The sequence below is a fragment of the Acomys russatus genome, chromosome 17, assembly GCF_903995435.1.
Source record: "Acomys russatus chromosome 17, mAcoRus1.1, whole genome shotgun sequence".
NCBI lineage: Eukaryota > Metazoa > Chordata > Mammalia > Rodentia > Muridae > Acomys > Acomys russatus.
In genome coordinates this window covers 30,304,001-30,324,694 of record NC_067153.1, presented here as the reverse complement: position 1 = coordinate 30,324,694, position 20,694 = coordinate 30,304,001, and the positions used below count along the sequence as shown (strand labels likewise).

At 42.4% G+C, this 20,694-nt stretch overlaps 1 protein-coding gene across 1 annotated transcript in view; it reads right to left on the bottom strand.

The window, feature by feature from the left end:
* Ext1 (exostosin glycosyltransferase 1) overlaps nucleotides 1–20,694 on the bottom strand; it is a 280,002-nt gene that overhangs the window by 17,905 nt on the left and 241,403 nt on the right. Inside the window, exons 3-7 of the mRNA XM_051159690.1 lie at nucleotides 19,845–19,952; nucleotides 15,704–15,823; nucleotides 6,465–6,597; nucleotides 4,068–4,186; nucleotides 2,210–2,305 (exon numbers count right to left, since the gene is read on the bottom strand). Coding sequence (XP_051015647.1) covers nucleotides 2,210–2,305; nucleotides 4,068–4,186; nucleotides 6,465–6,597; nucleotides 15,704–15,823; nucleotides 19,845–19,952 — 576 coding nt within the window. The remainder of the gene's footprint in view (nucleotides 1–2,209; nucleotides 2,306–4,067; nucleotides 4,187–6,464; nucleotides 6,598–15,703; nucleotides 15,824–19,844; nucleotides 19,953–20,694) is intronic.

Genomic DNA, 20,694 nt, shown 5'->3' with positions numbered 1-20,694 from the left:
TCATAAAAAGTTAAGGCAGAACAGGTGGTGGTGGCACACACCTGTAATTTTAGTATTCAGGGAAGCAGATGCAAGTGGATCTCTGTGAGTTCGAGGCCAGCCTGGTCTACAAAGTGAGTCCAGGGCAGCCAAGGCTATACCAGGAAACCCTGTATCAAAACCAAATCAAACCAAAACCAAAACAAACAAACAAAAAAACCCCAAACCAAACCAAACCAAAATAAAAAAGTAAGGCAGACTGTAGAGCCTGTAACAGGAATCACAACATGGCAATTCCTCTCCAACTAAAGCTGACATTTGATGAAATGTTGGTGTATGTTAAACAGGCACTAGACTAAGTATACACAATATTTTACTGAATCTTCAAAGTGGGTCTATGCTTTAACCTACTGAGCCTGAAGCAAGACTGACATGCAAACACCTCTATAGAAGTGCCACCCAAGGCACTGAGAGTCAGGACGAGGCACATGAGCCACACAGCCCACTGGAATCAGTGGCCAAAGTAGACGTGAGAACTCAACAAAGTGCCAGGAGAAACAGATGGGAGAGTGTGACAACTCCTCAAGGTACTATCTCAGGAAGGGCACTACCACCTTCATCACTATTGGACATTAGCATGGCCCCAGACAGGCACATGGGGCCCTGTCAACATATCCTGACACACACAGCCCAAAGAAATACAGGCGATGTGGTCATCCATGGAGGAAAAACATCAAAGAACTCTAAGGCTCAAAATGGCTGGTGTACATCTGAACACTTCCAAGCCCCAGGTATTAAAACTGGAGCATAGCTGCCCCTCTAATACACTACACTCCCAGGGAGGTGGACAAAAGACACTGCAGCTGGCTGCAACTTTTTCTGCAGCACATTTTTCTGTCAGTCTCTTTTGTGAAACGATGCATATAGCGACATGTGTTTATAAGAGCAAAACTCCTGCCAGGAGCTTATGACAGTTCTCACAGTTACGTTTTCTTTATCAAATGCTAATCAACCATGTCCAATATCTTTGTTGACTAAGCCCATACCTATGGATGCCCTAAATGCAGTGGTCCTATTCTCCAGTGTCTTGCAAGTCTATTACACAGCACCCAACATGCAGTGGGTACTTTAAGTGGGAGATGAGCACATAATGAAAGGCACTGTTTATCTTTTCTCCTTGAGACCACTGACGTTTTCACTGTGTTATGTTGAACCATGTGGAACTGGCACTTTCAGAGGGTCCCAAGATGGTTTTACATGGCTTGACCTAACAAACTGCTATTTCACCATTCTGGCTTAGGGTGTTATACCTAATGTAAGCATAGTCTACGTGGGATTGGTGAAAGAAGTCTACTAGATGACACTGCTTCTCCAGTCTCCATTTTACTTAGCAGGGATTAATTCACAATTGAGGAAGAACACACTGTGTTGCAGGTCAGGAGTGAACACAGCGCTGGCTGTTTCTAGCGGGTGAACTTTTCAAAAAGGGGTTTGGAGGGGGTGTTGAGAGCAGTGGAGAATTGAGATAGCTGGTCAAGATCCATGCCAAATGGCCATGTAGCTCATTATAACCTGTGGCCACAAAAGGAAGCATGGAGAAAAGATCTGAAGGCTGTTGGGGGCCGGACACATGGCTTTAGATGCCAATTTAAGACATTAACAAATACAGGCTGTGGAAGGCCACAGGATGACTAGAGGGTTATTGAGTTCTAAGCAGAGTGGACTTGCTAATGAAAGTAATGAATGAGCCAGTGAAGTCAAGTTGGTGAAGGTCTTGGGATGGAGGCATCAAGACAAAATAAGGAGAAACATTGTTTTTAAGGTAAAGGTAAGGAAGAACCTATTCTGAGAGACACAACGCAGCTAAACAAACTTTTAGTACATGCAGCAGCAGCTGACGCCACCTTATTTAGCCCTCAAGGTAACCCTAGGAGGTATGCAGTATGATTTTCATTTTACGAGTGGGGAAATGGCCTCGAAGAACGTAAGGTTAGAAAGGTACCATAGAGTTTGCATTAAAACCCAGGGTGTTCTGATTCCAAACTCCATGGCTGTCAAAGGCTGAAGACATTCAGACACAAGTACAGTGCTAGACACATAAACCTGGCCCAGGAGCTGTAACAGGGACCTCAGGAGCTCTAAAGGGGACCTTCTAGAACCAGCATCTACAGTGACCTGTGAAGACATAACTTTTCTACAGTGGCCTCACATTAGCACCCTCCGGGCCTACCTTGCTTTCTCCTTCAATGACGATGACAGGCACAGAAGTGGCGGGCCAGCGGTGTTTGGCTGGTAGAGGCTTGTCACAATTCCACAGAACTATGATCTGAAAGGGACAGGGATCATTAGCTGCTGTCTTGGGCACTTCTATTACCACCACCCCTTTCTAAAAGGCTCTGCTTGTAGAAATGAAGTGCCAAACTAAAATTCAAATTGAGTCCACACCCATACAAAGTTTAGAACTTCAATCTTCAACAAGAAAGGGAACAGTAGGAATCTAAAATATTTTCAGAGACGAGGGAAAAGATGGAGAAAGAAGGATCTTCAAGGGCTGAGGAGACAGCTCAGTGTAAACGTGAGGACCTGAGCTGATGCCCACCTACAAACCCAGCCCATGGGAGGCAGAGGATACTTGTGGCAAGCTTGCTAGCTGGATCCTGTAAACAAACTCTGGGTTGAAGAGACTCTGTCTTAACATATATGAAGGAGAACAATTGAGGCAGACATCCAGTGTCATTCTGTGGCCTGTATGTGTATATGCACACGTGTGCACATAACCTGCATACATACACGAACCCTCATTTACATGCAAACACATGCATCTCTGTCTGTCTTTCTGTCTGTCAGTCTGTTTCTCTCTCTTTTTAAAACACACACACACACATACACACGAGCAGTAAGTTCAAGTTTTCTGGAACTTAATCAAGTGTTTTCTAACTTCTGGATGTCTTATCATGATGAGTGCAATAGCAACTGTGATAAAGTTAAATAAAAATGTATACTAAACATCTGAACATCTGCTGTGAACTTGCACCACACCAGGCAATGTGGGCGACATAAAAGAATTTGAGATAAAAGCATAATGAATTCCTGCTTTGGATTCCCCTAAACAGTTGCTGATTTTATGTGACATTATAATTTCCAATAAAGGCAGTCAGTTCAAAAAGGAACACTTGACTATGATTTGATTTTTTTTTTCATGTGTAAACCATCTTATCTGCACCAATCACAAGTTAAAAAATTAAGCAGTGTTAAGACTATAAAAGCGATACTGATTCGGGAAACACTGTTACCATAGATATCACCCTCTGTTCTTTCCTGGTTGCTGTGAAAGGAAAGCTGACACTTCCCTACACTGACAAGCCTGTTTCTGTTCTTGGAACTTAGTGTTCTATACCCTAACCATGGCTGTTTTGGTATTACTTTTTCATTTTGATGTTTATTAATAAGTAAGGGGTTAAGGAGGTGGCCCCATCTGTAAATTGTTTGCTGAGCCAGCAGGAGGATCTAAGATAGATCCCCACCATCCATATTGAAAGCGGGGGTGGGGGGGTAATGGTAGTGCATGCTTGTGATCCCAGTGCTGGCCAGATGGGGCAGCAGAGACAGGAAGAACCCTGGAGCTTGCTGGCTAGGCAGCATAGCCTAACGACTAGCTCCTGGCCAGTGGGAGACCCTGTTTCAAACAAACAAACAAAAAAGGTAGATAGTACCTCAGGAACAATATCCTAGGTTCACCTCTGGCCTAAACACATGTGCACACACCTGCATGTGTACCTGCACACACAAGCATGCATACACACCCACACACAAAAAGAAAAGAGAAGTAATGTGGTTTCGAGAATTTGCTTTTGTGTGAGTACTGTGTGTGGGGGTACACTTTACCCCAAGGCAGAGGTCACTGTACAATCTCTACTTGGGTCAGGTTTCACTTTTGACAGTCTCCAAGTTGATGACAAAGAATCCCAAGGCCTGGCCAATCACTAGAGTTACCGGGTAAGCTGCTTCAGAGCCCCGCAAAGCCACCGTGGGACAGGCATGAGTCGAGGCTCTCCCTTCATCAAGCTGCAGAGGACAAGTGTACTGACCTGAGCACAGTATTGGGACTTGGCTGCAGCCACGAGAAGCTTCAACACTGGCTGGGACTGAGAGACCAGGGGGGTCACAGCATGGATGACTGCAGTGAATTTGGAGGGAGGCTTTAACCCTGAAAGGGAACAGAGAGACGAGCCCAATGAAGCATTGAATAACAAGACTGAGAAAAAAGACGCCACGTTACTCTGGAGTTGATGTCCCCTCTGGCACATCTGTCCTTTGTTTCTTATGTATTGACAGAAGGGAAACAAAGTTTAAGTTGCTATGCCACAACTCACCAGCCCAGAGGCTTCTGGACACTACTGTCCAGTGTCCACCTCCAGCTTCTTCAGACATTCTTCTCCTCTCTTGGTGATGCTTGTCATCTTCCTTTTTTTAGAGGCACCCAATGTCTGTCTGTCTATGCACCACGCTCTAGTCACCTGCTTGTTACTATGGATTTACATAAGCACGCCTTCTCTGCTGGTGCATTTGTATGTGTCTGAATCCTAACCGAAGGGTTTTAGGTGATTAGCAGTATTTCCTATAACACCGCACACAGGAAAGGTTCAACGACAACACCTAGCCTCCATTTAGGTTCGGCTCTCAGTTCTTCCTTCTAGTGTCGGCGACATTCAGAAACATTGTTTGGCCCTTTGGGTTCCTTCTGCTGCAAAATGCAGTTACTCCAAGGGCCAAGCACACTGATACATACTAAGCACTTAGCACAGGACTTAGCAAACAATAAATGCTCCGGTGTTAAGCTGTTATCGCCACCAGCATCCTCACCAGGGCTTCCGGCATCAGCAGAATCACACCGAGGGAGCCTCTGTATTTCAAGAATGGCTGTAACACCACTGAGAGAAAAAGTATGTGAGGCTGACTTCTGACCAATGGGAGCTCTGCACTGGAAAGGGCAATGAATATGCAAATCAACCATTACCATCAAAGAGAATCAAGAGGGCATCCCCTCCAGGAGCCCTTCTACAAGAACTCGGAAATTACAAACAGGTTAAGAGCCTTTCAGAACTTCATTAGTTTAGACCCACTAATTTGGTACTACCATTAGTAGCTTAGGTATAAAGTAGGCATTGTGGGAACATCCCGGTTAGACTTTGATATAGGCGGGGATGTAAGTTAGACTCAGAGTGTAAGTCAGAAAGAACTATGCAAACATTTTACACAGAAAATTGTGTCATCCAATTAGCACTGAGATGGAACCTTAGAAAGAGAGTGAGTTTCTCATTCTCTTCAACACTCAGCTAAGAGTGATACACACATGGTGAGGAAGCACTTTTTTAAACAATGGAAACTGGTCCTTGCATTTAGGCTTTCAAGTAATAGTTTAAGAAGCATCCTATACACACTTCTAAGGAGCCAACTCCGAGTGATGATCACAGCGTTCTACAAGAATGGAAGTGTTCTTAACTGCCGCCTTTGTCAGTCAGTGGATTCTCGCCGGCCCGCGGTGGGCCACCCACTGAATTCCACATGGTCCTGCCGACCTGCTGGGTTTATATTAAAGGGTTATTCATTGCTGATGGCCACTTTAGGTCCTGACCTTCAGATTCACCTAATGGGTTTCAATACATACAATTTAAAAAGGAGGAAGTTGTTTTGGAGAGCATTCGTATGGAGTGGACAATCTTTTTTTTTTTTTTTTTTTGGAGTGGACAATCTTGAGTCTTCATCATATCAGTTTTAAAGAAGCCCCAGGTTTTCTAAATGCTGCAATTCTGAGCTAACGCATCCATGATGCCACTGACAAGAGGGTGACTGGGGCTCTACTACAGACACGTCTGTGGTAGAAACATCAGCACTGTGGAGCTTCGGCCCTGTGCGCGCATCCATCACCCCACCAAGATCCAATTCAAAGCCGCATGAGAGTACAGGCTCCATCTGACTTGATCTTTATTTCAAACATCTAGCCTGGCATTCGCTTATTGTATGAGAGGACCATAACAAACACCGGAAGAATGGATGCGTTTGCCCTTGTCACACGTTCCTAGTTATTTCTTCTCTCTCCTTTTTAATTCTTGTCTTTCTAAACACACACTAAGAGAAGTCAGATTATAAAAGGAAAATCAAGGAGATATATACACACACGCATAACTATGTATACATATAAACACATATACATTAAGTTTGTACTTAATTTGCTGTCATGTTCAAATGATCTATAATATAGGAACATTTCTCAATGAAAATAAGTCTACACAATGTACAGGATAGCTGCTCAGATGAGAAAGAACGCTTCCTTTTTCATTGTCTAATACTCCACTGTATTTAAAATCCTTCATTGAGAGCCACTGTTTTGAAAGGGCTCAGACAACCATCTCTAACCCAAGCTGCTGGGAAGAGTGACCATATCAGGGTAATCAAAGGCAACCTCCTCAGAGGGACACACTTACCTAAATTAGCATAGTAGTAAGGAAAATCTCCCAGGTAGGACGAATACTGTGGTAGGACGAACAATCCTCCAGGATGCTTGTTCCATATTAAACTGTTACGTGATATGTGCTTGAATATTCTGTCCTGAATAATCTAGAAAGCAAAACAGCATGTGATGAGGCTGAGTCTGGGATGGTACTCAGCAAGGATCTTGCTTAATCCAAGTCTGGGGATGATGACGCTACAAAGACACAACACAGTACACCCGTTCCTCCTCTAATTCCCCGGATAAAAGTGTGTGTAAGCCACAGCAGTGATGAGCTCTGGAGGACAGTAAGAGAAAGGGATGAACTGTGACTGGCAAGGTTTCTCAAGTTCTATTTCAATCATAAATTCTGTTATTGCATTACTTTACGATAGTGCTCCTTGCTAGTTTCAAAGTACAGTGTATGTTCACCAGTGTTGGTGGTGGGGCATTTATATATAGATCCGATTGTTATCAGCAAGACCTGTCAAGGGTGCACAGCAACGTCAGTGAGGCCCATGTGGAGGTGGAAGCGAAGACAAGAGAAGGCGGGCACCTTCTCCCTGTGGCTTTATTCCTTCAATTCAGGAGGGAGTTTTAAATTGCCTGTCATCACTGCCCATTCTCCTTTTCAAAGTCAGTGGCAGGACTTTGAATACTGGCCAGCTCAAGTGTTTCTGTATTTTTGACATCAAAAGTAGTGCATTAACAATTCCTCAAAACATCCTAGAGAACAGGACAAGAACCATGGCCTATGAAGACTAATAATTGCCAAGCTGGTTCATTAGCTTCCTTGGACTTTGGGACCTTGCAGATCATTAAATTCCACATTTAGAGACAAATCTTCTCCCAACCTGAATCATGCGACAGTTGGATGGGATTATTCTGCTTCAGGGTTTTCTCTCTGACTTTCAAACTCTTGTAATAAAACCACTGACTCATTAAGATATGATGTGGCAAATAATTAACTTGATATGGAATATCACATTCCCAGAAAAAAAAAAAAGGTTTAAACTTAAAAAAAAAATTTCCCAGGGGCTTGAGGGACATGTGTTAACATGTACAAAGAAAGCCCTGAGTTTGGCTCCCAATAATCAATCAATCAATCCTTACATAATTTTTAGAAGTCTGAGGACCCAAGTCACCATTTTGCAGGTTTCGATTTAAGGAAATATGAGTTTAAGTATGGAATTCTGAGATGTGCTAGGTTATTAATACCTTAGTCTGTGCCATCCCACAGAGTGAGTGGCAGGGTAAGCAAATGACCTCTCTGTATCTTTTAAACCATATCACCTGTGTTTTCCTACTGAAAGGAAGTAGAGAAGAAGCAGAAAAATGTATAATCTCAACTTAGTGGTATCTGCATTTTATCTTTCACACAGATCAAAATGGATAAAACTTTGCAAATTGATTAAGACTTTAGGAATCCAGAGAGAATGCTGGTATTTAGTGCCTACAGCAAAGCCATGGCTTGCAATGCTGTAATCTAGACATCTATTGTGAGCAACGTGTCATAACCGGAAAGAGTTTTATATGGCAAGCAATTCTTTCTATAACATTTATTCTATTTTTTTCATCTCTTATACTTTCCAAACCCAGACTATTATTTCCTTTTATAGCACTCCATTTAGATCTCCTTTTGTTTTCTTTCTAAATTTATGTGCCTTTCAGCATGTGGTCACACAAATGATCTTGGTTATCAAGGCACAAGACTAAATTGGCAATAGACAGCATGAGAGATTGAAGCTACAAACAAATGACATGAAACTCAGAGATGTTACAAGTAGGTTGCCATTTGCTCGGGTCTTGGAGAGGTATGCTCCACACAGTCATAGGCTCCTCTTGCTTTAAGGGCACAGCGCTGTTTTCTTGCACAATTTCCAACTATGACCATCAGTTACTGGACACTCCTGAAGTACTAATAAGCATTTCATAGTCTGTTTAAATGGATCTTGACAGAAAGATACAGGTGTGACTGCATGGCATATGAAACTTAACACTGGCCAAGTGTGGCGTTGTCTCCACGACTCAGCCGCTAACTGGTCACTACTACTTAGGATAACCTCTTACAATGTGACATAACCTGCCTAAATTCTTGTATCTAAGACTTGATTTTTGTCTTTGAAAAGAAAATTTCATGTTTACATTTTATTTTCTAGATACAGCCAATACAGGTTAAAAAAAAAAACAAAACAAAACAAAACAAAAACAAACAAACAAAAAAAAAAAACCCCCAAATTTCTCTATAGTATTCATGGCTTATTTCTCTGAACTGACCAAATTAGAGTAATTTTTCCATGCAAAGAAATAATACTTCTTAATAAAATGCTTCCATATTCAGTAGTGATTCTTTAGGACTTTGGTTTGGGGTATGAAAATTATTAAAGCTATTTGAATGAGTTGCCAAATGTATCCGCTCCCCCCTCCCCGCCACCCTGAACAGGTTTTCTCTGGCTGTCCTGAAAGTTGCTCTACAGAGCAGAGCAGACTGGTCTTCAACTCAGATATGAACCTGCCTCTGTCTCCCAAGTGCTGGAGTTAAAAGTGTGTGCCACCATCACTCATATGTCAACGTGCATGTCAAAAGTTCGAAAGGGTCTGGATCTCATTTCACCAAATAGAAACGTCAATTTTCAGTCTCCTAATGTCCAGTTCTCCCTGTCACTTCACTAGACAGCTCTTAGGATCCTTTCGCGACCCTCAGTATTTACAGTATATTACTCTGGGAAAAGACATAGCATTTAGAGGCTGGACATTTCCTTCCTTGGCTATCTATCAACACACACACACACACACACACACACACACACACACACACGAGAGAGGGGGGGCACGGGAGGAGGGGCGCTCTCAATAAACATAACACTTGTTGAGTGAATTTAAAGGGTAGAATGACAGGCCTTGAGATTTGATAACCAGGCCCTACTTCCTGTCCACTTTCTGTTTCCTACCTACAGGCACAAAACATGACTGGTTTTCTCACACTCGAGCTCCCTGCCATCATGGACTTGCCCAGCTCAAACTGTGAGCCCAAATAAGCCCAGCCTCCCTTAAGTTGCGCTTGTCAGATATCTGTTTACAGTAATGAGAAGTGTTTCTAATGGTAATTCTCCAAAGACTTGTAGTCCCGTTCTCAGGGCCTACACTATAACCTGCAGGGAAGATGTGCTACCAATCTAGAGTGCAAATGTAGATAAATTAAGCAAAAGAGCTTCCAAGTCTCTGCTGCCTAGAGTTGGCTTCCATTCTCATCCTCAGCAGTGCTATAACCAATCAGATGACGACTTGTGTCAAAGTGCTAGGACAAGTGAGCATATCTAACATGTGGTCTTTGACTTCATCTCGTGAGCACATATACTTTGTTGCTTTGTGTAGAAGGATGCCATCTCCTTTACCTCCTCTGCTTTTCTGTTTGTGCTGAATTCTAGCGCAATGCAAGCTCTGAATTAAGATGGAGAAGCAAGTACTATCTCTCCCGCAATTTGCCTGAGAGGTCAGATTGTTACAATCCAATCTTGGGATGATATAGAGAGATTTGACAGCTGCCATAAATTTGAATGAAGCACACGGGTTTTAGTGTTTAAAAAGAAAAAGCAACAAAAACTGTGTTGCTAAAGATTGTGTGGCTTAGACCCAAGGGGAACAAAACCTTTCCTGGCTCAGAGAGGAAAATAGCTCAACGTAAGATTCTGTTGTGATGAATGTAACACGCCCAGCGGCTCTTGCCGGAGACTGGAGCGCTGCTAACTTAATAGACAAGAAACTGGATCCACCCAATAACCTGCTGCAAAAGAAATATAATTAATGAGATAAGATCTTTTGCCTGGCAAATTAGCAGTGCTGTATATGTGTTATGTTTTAATTATAATCCCAGAGGCTCACAAAAACACAGCAAAGGAGGGTCTCTCCGAGCAGCTTGTGAGAGTCTGGGCGGACGCAACCATTTACCGCACTGGTCCTCCTGCTGTAGGAAATGAGATATGTCACTTAACGCAGACCTCTTTCTTACATGGACTACTTTATTTTGATATGTCAAGAGAAAGCACTAATTACTCAAGATAAATTCTTTGCATAAAATTAAGGAAGACAAAAGGGGGGGAAAATCAATTTCAGATAACCCCCTGCTTAGAAAGGAGACAACTAGGAGACAACGAAAAGATGACTTTGACGTTGAGAGAGCTTGCAGGGAACCCAGGTTCAGTTCCCAGAACCCATATAATAGCTCACAGTCAGCTGAACTACAGATCCAGGGGATCCAGCACCATTTCCTGGCCCCTGAGGGCACTATGTGCATGTGGTCCACATATGTGCATACGGGCAAAACAGTCATACACATAAATAGTAAAATATATCCATCTTTAAAGGGGAGGACACAGTTGGCATTTTATATTGCCTCTGAAGAATGTTTTCCCCTACATGTGCATAAGTTTGTATTATTCTGACCAATATTAAAAGATGAGTTCATACTATTTGAATACTTCCCAACCTGTTTTGTTTTGTTTTTAAACAGTAAGAACATTTTCTTGTAACAATAAATAAATGGCCTTAGTATATTCGGTGTCTGTATAATATTCCCAGATGCATCACAATTGGCCAATCTGTTTCCAGCTGCCTGGCTGAGGATGCGCACTGTTACAAGTAAAATCAGCACTACAGTCTAGGCTACTCGCAACTTTGTTCACTAGATTGTTACCTTTTAAGAAGTGCAGGTAAAAATTATGCTTCTTTTTCCCCTAAAGATGTTAGCCCCTCTAGAAAGGCTGGAGCAAGGTAGCCATTCTGCACTCTAATCTGCGTCCCTCTCTGCACCCTTGGTGGCACTGCTGCCATGCCTCCCCTGGACATCTATTGACACTGTTGGTTGGAAAGTGGCACTTTACTTTCACTGTAACTTCCTTGAGTAAGGACGAACCTCTCTTTCACAGCAGCTGATGCGTATCTGACTCCACTGCATGCCCTTAGGAACAATTCCAATTACATTTAACTACCAATTAAACCATTCTACACTCAAAATTCTCATCTCTTCCCTTCATTATATATATCCATACAATACCACAAAGGATTCTACAGCTACTTCCTAAGATTATGACGGTGTCACATCCTGATAAACTCATCAGAGACTGAAAATAAAATAAATTGAAAAGGTATTTACTATACCCAATTCGTCCAGCACAGTAACTTAGCAACACAGCACACTGACTATGAGTGTGGCTGACTGGGAGATGGGGCTCACAGCCACTGCCCAATTAAACAACACCATATCACACCTATTGATAGCCTGGCAAATGGCCCAAAAAATACACACTTAAAATATGGACTTACCGAATGCATGTTACTTTTGCACCATCATAATGTAAGAAAGCTCACATATATGAATATGTACAATTTATGTGTACATGCATGATTGAAAAATTAGAAGTTTTTCCTTTTAATAACACTGAAAATTCTTCATTTCATACTCTAATTCAGAGTGTCTGTGGAGAGATGTACTTCATCAAGTTTTGGGAAAAGATGAACCTCAATTGTTCTAATCTGAAAATAGACATATGTTTGTTTTTGACAAGGTCTCACTGATTTCCAGTTGGGAACATGAATATTTTTCTAATTTACTTATCAGAGTTTACAGGTCAAAAATGTTAACTTTTTCTTAGCCTCACATTAACTGGAACCTTTGCCCTCCATTCTGCATGTTCTTTAGGGTGTCTCCTGCTACATAGCAGTTTTAACGGTTTTTTTATAGTCCCACTTAATAGTGTTTTATACCTGAGATCATGCTCAGAACGGCTTCTTTAATTTAGAAGTTATACACCTATACCCAACTCTATCATATGGCATCAGTTTTATCATCTTCTTTCTTTGTGTGCCTGTGTGAGTGAGGAGCTCACCTGTGTGGAGGTCAGAGGTTGAGGGGCAGGGATTCTTCCTCAGTCTGTCTCCACCTTAGTGTTGGCTCACTGCACCTGCAGCCTGCGGTTTTGGCTAGACTGGCTAGGCCTCAAGCCCCTGGGGTCTGTCTCCCGCTTCCCCCACCAGCATAGGGCTCACAGGCCCATGTCTCCACAAATGGCTTCTACATGGATACTGGGGTCTTTTCGTCGACAGCAGCAGGACAGCGCAATCAACTCCTCGTGCTTGTGCAGACAAGACTTTTATGCTATATACCCACTATTGTATTAACAAATTTCACTTATTCATAATCAAATAACATAACTCACAGCTTCTTTCACTTGAGAGGCTGGATCAAAGCTACTTAATTGTGATAGCTTTATAAGGTGTGCTAATTGAACTATGGAAATAAATCATCTTTACTGTTTTTCGACAATCTTGGGTTATGTTAGGGCATTTATTCTTCAAACTAAAGCTCAGAGTAATTTTTTTGTCATCTTCTTTTAAGACTTTGATGTGTAGTTTAAGAAAATTACTATCTTGACAGTAGATTCCCCCACTTATTCATGTTTTGCTTTATGCCCTTCAATTTCATGCATCATTTTCATCAAATAAAAATAAAGCAATATATATGTATATATTTTAAAGTTTAAAACTGAGTCATTTACGAAAACACATTATGACCTTAGTAACGCCTGAGCTCTTTGGTTCAGAAATCTCACTTCAGAGATACCATGCTAAAAGAGTGGGCAGAGACAGAAGCCCAAAATATAAGCAGAATAACGACTAAGGCACTGCATATATCCGAGTCATCTATGCACACAGCAGTAATTACAGACAGCAGAGTCCCTACCTCACCAGATGGGTGGATAAGCAGAGGCTTACCACACGGTGGTATTAGGGTAAAGACAGATTAAAACATGGTCTGGGTGTTCAGGTTGGCAGCAGCAAGCCAGGATAAAAAGGCTTAGGACATATCCGAAGATGCACCACGTAGCATAAGAGAATACAGCAGAAAGAGTAACTGAAGCATGGGAAAACTAGAAAACAGCTCACAAGAAAGAAAGAAAAGAAAGAAAAAAAGAGAGAGAGAGAAACGGGCTACCTTCTTAATGTAGATCATGATTAAAAGCAAACTGACTAAACAGTTCGATGTAAAAAAATAAAATAACCATGATCCTGTCACAGACATTATCCGAGAGCAGCAGGCATTGTCCTGCACTACCCCATGTCTGCAGGGCTCAACAAAGGCCCCAAGGTCACAGAGAATGTTAGCAAGCCAAAGCACAGCCAGTGCTATGGGCACCTCACCAAGTGCACAAGTTCACCCAGCACATGATCAGGAAGATGGGCGGCTTTGAGCCCTATGAGCAGCCATCCATGGAGCTGCTCAAGGTGTCCAAGGACAAGCAAGCGCTCAAGTTCAATCAAGAAGAGTTTGGGCACGCACATCCACACCAAGGGAGGAGCTGAGCAATACGCTGGCAGCCGAGAGGAAGGCTGCAGCCAAGAAGGACTGATGCCCCTCCCCCAGGAAATATGCTACACACATAAAAAGAAAGAAACCAGCTGGGCGTGGTGGCGTAGACCTGGTAATCCCAGCACTCTGGGAGGCAGAGGCAGGTTTATCACTGTGAGGTCGAGGCCAGCCTGGTCTACAAAGCATAAATGCATTAAAATATATATATATATATGTGTATGCATAGCTACATGATAAATTATGAGCCAAAATGCTCTTTCTCAAAGCAGCCAGCAGAGAAGCCACGGACACTGAGACTCATATTGTACAAACAGAACAGAAGGAACAACATGACAAGCTGAAGGGAAATGGTCAGGACAAAAGACAAAGGCTAATATTTTAAATACTATAAACTTCTAAAATATAAAAGTGCCAGCAATATTGTGGTAATTTCTTTTGTTTATCTGTGGGCTTCCTGAGCAAGAGATAGATGAAATCCAGTTAGTTTTGCTAACACCCTAAGAAGTGGGAGGCTAGAAAATGACTTATTATTTGTAAAAGAAAAAACAAAAACAAAAAACAAAAGCAAAAAGGAATCCAAAATAATGAAAACAGGCCCGTTTGCTTACCTAGCTTCAGGATTTATACCAGGCACTTGCATGGGAAAATCCTGGTGACAGGTTGCCTAGGGCTGAGGCCTAGAGCCACGGCTAGGCTGGTGTACAACAAATTCCCACTTGCTTTGACCAGCACTGACTCTGGCTCTCACCACACCAAGAACACTGCCGTGTGGATGGAACAGGGGACTTCAGTTTCCACAGTATCACTTGGATGTCTTGTGTGTACTCAAGATTATATTAGCTTTCAGAGTGATCATGAACTTCCAAAGGAAATACTCCCCCAAGTATGTACAAGAGCGTAGTAAACTGCCTACCCCATTCTGTAAGCACCTGGGTCACCTCAGGAGATTGTCTGAGCACTCCCCTTCCCACAGGCCTGGAACTCACGAGTGTGCAGTTTTCTCCGGCCTTTCCTAGCTCTTTGCTCTGCCCTGTGTAGCCTTAAGCCATTGCTATATGCTCCACTTCCTGTGGGTAATCATTTTCATGATTCTCCGCTTTTCCTTTGCTTTAAACAAAAACTTAAGGGACTGAGAATATGGCTCAGTGTCAGAGTGCTCTCTCAGCATGAATAAGGCTCTCGGTTCCATTCCTAACAACACACATGCACGCACGCACGCACGCACAGAGTAAAGCAACTTGAAGATCTCTATCCACTCACCTGCCCGAGTTCCTATTTATAAAGATTAACATTTTCTGTACCAGTTGGATACAGTGATGACGATAGTTTTCTTCTTGTCATAACCTTACAACATGGGATGCTGGTTGGTTGGGTGGTTGTGTCTTTACAATCAAGTTTGCTTTCCCTTAGAATGCCATGTACTACAGTGGCCACTCAACTGTTCATGTTTTAGGGTAGTAGAGCATATTTCCTTTACTTGGTCACTATCTTTTTGTTTTTGTTTTTTGTTTTGTTTTTCTAAATGCACTCCAGAAATATGTGGCCAAAGGATATCACTGAGTTTGAGTGACAGGAAGATAGTCATTACCCACGCATCTCTGAAATTATGTCAGACAAAGCCAGTCTCTTTTTTCTGAGCATAACTTCTCTCTGTGTCACTTCTGCTGTGAGAATTTGTCAGGAATGTGGGCATTTGTTTGGGAATAGTAAGACAGATGTGAGGTGAGGGACAGTCACGAACATAGTCAAGGACAGAAAATTTGGTTTTGTCCAATTTGACCAACTGCACAATCTAGCAGCAAAAAAGAGGTTTAGAGGGGAAAAAAAAGACTTTTATGTAAGATCATGAGCCAAGTGCTATCACTTACCTCTAGTGTAGTTAATACAATCTTCTCAACTGAAGAAAAATAAGCCTCCCACAAGAACTGTGTCTGCTGTCTAAGTGCTAGGATTTTATCCTGATGAATAGACCTGATTGTAGAAGGAATCTGTAACATAAAGGGAACACATAGTAATTATAACTGTAAAACAGAGATGTGCGTGGTCAAAACAACCCAGTGGGTTATACTTTTATTCCTCACAGAACTCATTTTCTAGAAAACAAGTCTACTGAAAATCACCAACAGGGCTGGAGAGATGGCTCAGGAGTTAAAGGCTAGGCTTGCCACCAAAATCACCAACCACTAGGTAAAGATGTCCCCAAGGAAAGCCAGGGCGAACAGGAGGTCTAGGAAAGCCACCTCAATGGCATCCCAATGGGTGACAGCTGTATACTGGCTTAGCTCAGCTCTACGATTCCTTAGTAGCAGGTCATCCACACAGGGTGCTCCTATAGCCACAAGTTCTGCCTTCGCCTCCTCCAGTCAAAGAAATATTTGACTGTGACATGGCCAGTCAACTTTGTCCAAGAAGTAGGTATAAGGCTTAGGGAAAGTTAAACAAACAAAGTTTTCTAAGAAGTGTCACCCCAAGAACCATGGAGTATCTATCAATGTGTGTATTTAATGACTGTTTGTAAGCCTCCCCACTCAACGCAGAAAGACTTAGCCATGTCTACATGTGCATCCTTCCTCTACCTTCCTAGGAACCTTTTGTACACACGAGAGCTCTCCTCTTAGCCCCAGCAATTACCCTAATCTCATTGGATCTCCAAAACATTGTCTGTGTTTCATCATCGGCTGTTCTACAGAAGGAAGGCCTTTCTTCCTGTTTATACTGCTGTATACTTTGGGGCTAAAGGGGGCGTCTTTATGTTAGCTATTCAAGAAATTGGAGCCCAACTGAACATGGCCACCTACAGCTATCAACGGGATATTGTTATTTTTAATATCATGGCATGATAGTATAATAAAGGTGGTAAAGGTGTCAATGTGGGGTTCTGGTTCTACTATTTACTAGATGTGCTTCCTTGGATGAGTTAGTTGCCTTCCCCAATTATTGATTTATAACATGATATGGTTGGGATAAAGACTATCTAAGTGATTAGTACAGTGTCTACAATATAGAAACCCTGATTGTGATGACTCATTACTACTACTATTACCATTGCTGACACAAGGAGACGCTAGTACAAGCTGGACCAATCGATTCTGTGCAAAGCTGGGCCAGTTGTTTACTATCTGCTTATAAAGTTGCCCTGGGCTGTGGCTCTGAGATGCATTCCTTGGATTTCCAGTTAAGTTTCTCAGGCTTGCTCCCTGATTGCACCTACAGTTCAAGGGCTGTTCCCTTTGTGTAATCTATACTCTTATGGGGATTCCTTGTCATTAACAACTGCCCTGTTGTGCTGACCTTTGTGCATGGTTGCCTCCCTAATGTATGGAAAATCACACAGATATGGGAACCTGGGCTAGATAAGAAATGCTCTGCCAATCTCATTACTAAGAACGTTACTCCAAATATAGGAGGGTATGTACTCTAGGTGTAGGTGAGTTCTTATTAAAAGAGAAGGAGATAATGTCACATTGTTAGAGTCAAGACTGCCATATGGTAAGAACAGAAGGAAAAGCTGATTTGTTCTGTCAATATCCCAAGCTAGATACCAAACCCATGCTTTGAAGCGCCATAATACTGGAAAAAAAAAAAAATTGGAGGCAACAGGTAAAGTTGAAACACTGGAAGACTCAAGGTCAGCTGGAAATAAAATATCCTTAGAGGAGATAAACCACTCATGACATAGATCCTTGATAAGTCAAGAAAATTTATTTTTATTTACTCACTGAGAGAATGACCTACATTGCCAAAGAAAAATTAGAAAAAAACCTCATCATCAATTTTCATAAGCATGCCCTTTTAAATGTCAGTGGCATCCTCTAAGTCATACAAGTTGCCATGGCTGTTTTTTATCATGGCTACGAGAACTAATCCATTAGGAAAATGCCAGAAGCTATCATGGCTGCACGGCCTCCAGAAAGTCAACTCCACAGTGCTTCTAAAGGGAGGGAAGAAGTGTCATGGACTCAGCCACTAACACAGGGGCATCTGTCCTTACTACTTCCAGCACTGTGTTCTGTCAGTTCGTGTGGAGGACGGAAGTGGAAGTGTCTGATGGTGCCCTGCAAAGTGCTCTAGAGGACAATTCCAGGTGATTGGCAGGATAGAGTTCCAGGTTCTAATGGCATTTGCCTATTGGTTATTAATCAGCCTGTCTTCAGAGACAGGTATGGAAAGGTGATAAATTAATTCCAATTTGGATGGAAGGATTTGGAAGTTGAAGAACTCACTGAAGTCCTAATAAAAGGTTATGTATGGTAACAAAACTAATAGGATCTACCAAAATAGAGATAGGAAAGCCATGGCATGCTTCTCGGTGACAGGCTGACAAGAACATATGCAAATAAAACCACCAGAGCTGTTCTGAAACAGGAAATGAAAAATTGTAACATAACAAAAAACATTTCCCAGAGCACATATTTGGGCTCTGTGCCAACTCTTTAAAACCATTGTTAACAACAGCACAGTCACTGTTCAATATGGAAGCAGCTGTGTAAAAACAGATTGCAGATGAGGAGGAAAAAATACTAGCAAATATGGGCACAGGGATGTGAAAAATACAATCTTTAGAGTCAAATCCAAAAGTGGCTCCAAAAGATGAAATATCCATACTTTGGTAAAGAGGTAGACATTGGAAAACCACATTTAAGTGTCATGGAATGTCCCCTACACCACCACAAGCTACAACTTGTCAACAGCAAATTCAAGAGTGCCTTGTATATAAGCAGAGAACATGGTGAACTGATGTTTTCCATATATGGAATTTCCTTTAATGAGCATGTATTATTAAAATAACATAAAAGGATAGGCAAAGGCAGTGTGGCAAAGCACCACACACCTCATTTTGAGTGAACGGCTCAGACATCTACATGGAGAGTTCTTTCTTAGTCTTAGAATATGTCCCTCTTGAATTTTACCAGGGAATCAAGGCTACAGACATTAGCCTTTCCAGAAGCCCCAAACCCCCTTCTCAGTGAGCACCTATGGAACTGTGTGTTATTTAGCATGAGCTAACTCCAATGAACAGGTTCACTGCTTCTAGAGGACACATTCCTCCAGGTCTGTGCTGAGGTCCCAGAGGTCCCAAGATCACAGACCTGAGAACCAAATGAAAGGAATGTTCTAGAGCTGTCACAACCTAGGCTTGATTAGTCCACAGTGTTCTCCATCCCAGGGAGCACTATCGGTGAGTTCCAGGAGATGATTGCCTTCCTTCCCCAGCCCGCTAGCAGACCAGGCAGGAGCACAGAGGGAAAATCAAAAGTGCAGCTAGAAACTCAATTTTCTGTTTTTAAAAACAAGAACATTAGAGATCATCTTTCTACAAAAGCTTGTGGCGGTTTAAAGATAAAGTATCTAATGCCGTGAGCAAAAACAAAACAAAACAAAAATAAATAAATAAATAAATAAACTGTGCTATGAGAGTGTGTTTAGAGTTTACAATGAACATCAACCAAGACGGCAAGGGCTTTGGGAATCCCCGAGGGTTTTTCTTGCCCTTGCATTTGTCTGTGCAGGCTGTGCTCCCTTCCCTCACACAACGGAAACTTTTATTAGGTGCTCTTCTTTATTAGGGGCTCATGCAAGCGGCAGCCCTGCAGGTGGAGCAGTGCAGTAGTGGTAGCACTGGGCATAGCAAGCAACTCTAGAGCTTGTATTCTGGAGTCAAGCGGTGTGGATGCAGGAATTGAAGCAAGGGATCTGAGAAGTGTTACATCTAAAAATGCTGTGGCTGAGATTGCTGGGAATGGGTCCGCCTCTCCTCACTCAGCAAAGCTCAGGCCTTTTATCAGCAATGGCTGCTTCCCAGAATACATTCTGTGGTCCTGGACAGATTTTGTGTTGGAAAATGAACAATATCATATTAAACGACTTCATATTCACCATGACACAGGCAATTTTCTCCTGATAAGATTTCTTTTATGGAGCTGACCTTTTGGATTCATCTTCTTTGAAAGTTTGGATGGGGGCAGCAATAATCTGCTGTCCTGCCGAAGGCCAGGGCTCCTTCCTTACCTGTAATAACAATCTCTCATCGCCAATGACGGCAGCTTGGTTCCAATTAATCACTTCGGAGAATGGCAACTCCCATCCATTGCTGAGCATTACAGGGACACAGGCAGCCTGAGCAAAGAAAGGAGTTCATGAGTGTGAGGACAGTGACAGCAGGAACCATTCCAATCAGGAGAAGAATCAGTATACATTCAATTACTGGCATTGCTTATGTTCCATGGGTCCTGGACTGTCCAGGTCAGAAAGAAAATGAGGGATTCGGAATCACCAAATCACATGGAATTGTGAGCATCCCAACCAGACTTGAAATTTTCAAGACTTGCCCTAGAATGCTAACACCCTATTTCTAGTCTAGTACGTAAGATCTGGCTGACCTCACATCCACGGAGATGACTAGCCTTGTTGCATTAGTTTTATTGATGCAACAAACGGCTTCACCAACAAGATCTAAGCATAGAACCAACCTTGAATATAACCAATTTTGTCCCCTTCAGTCCATTTCTCAGCCTCAGCTCCTCTGCTCTCTAGACATGGTACATACTGGGTGCCGCCATCTTGGAATCCAGTTTTGTCAACAGTGGCACCACAGATCCACTTCATCATGGTTCACCCCAATGTCATAACCGAACAGGAAGGAGCATAGGGCCCAGTCTTTCTAGGTTGCCTGTTGTGGACTTCACTCCTATCGCATCTAACTTTTGTTTGCCCTGTAAACATCTAACTCAAAACCTCATTCCCTCCAGTATGGCGTGTTGCAAGCCACAGTCACTTCAGTTTCTAGCCTGCACTGGAACCTAGTACTCAGTGCTCATCAATTACCTAAAGACAAAAGGTAGTTGCCAAAGGAAGTCTT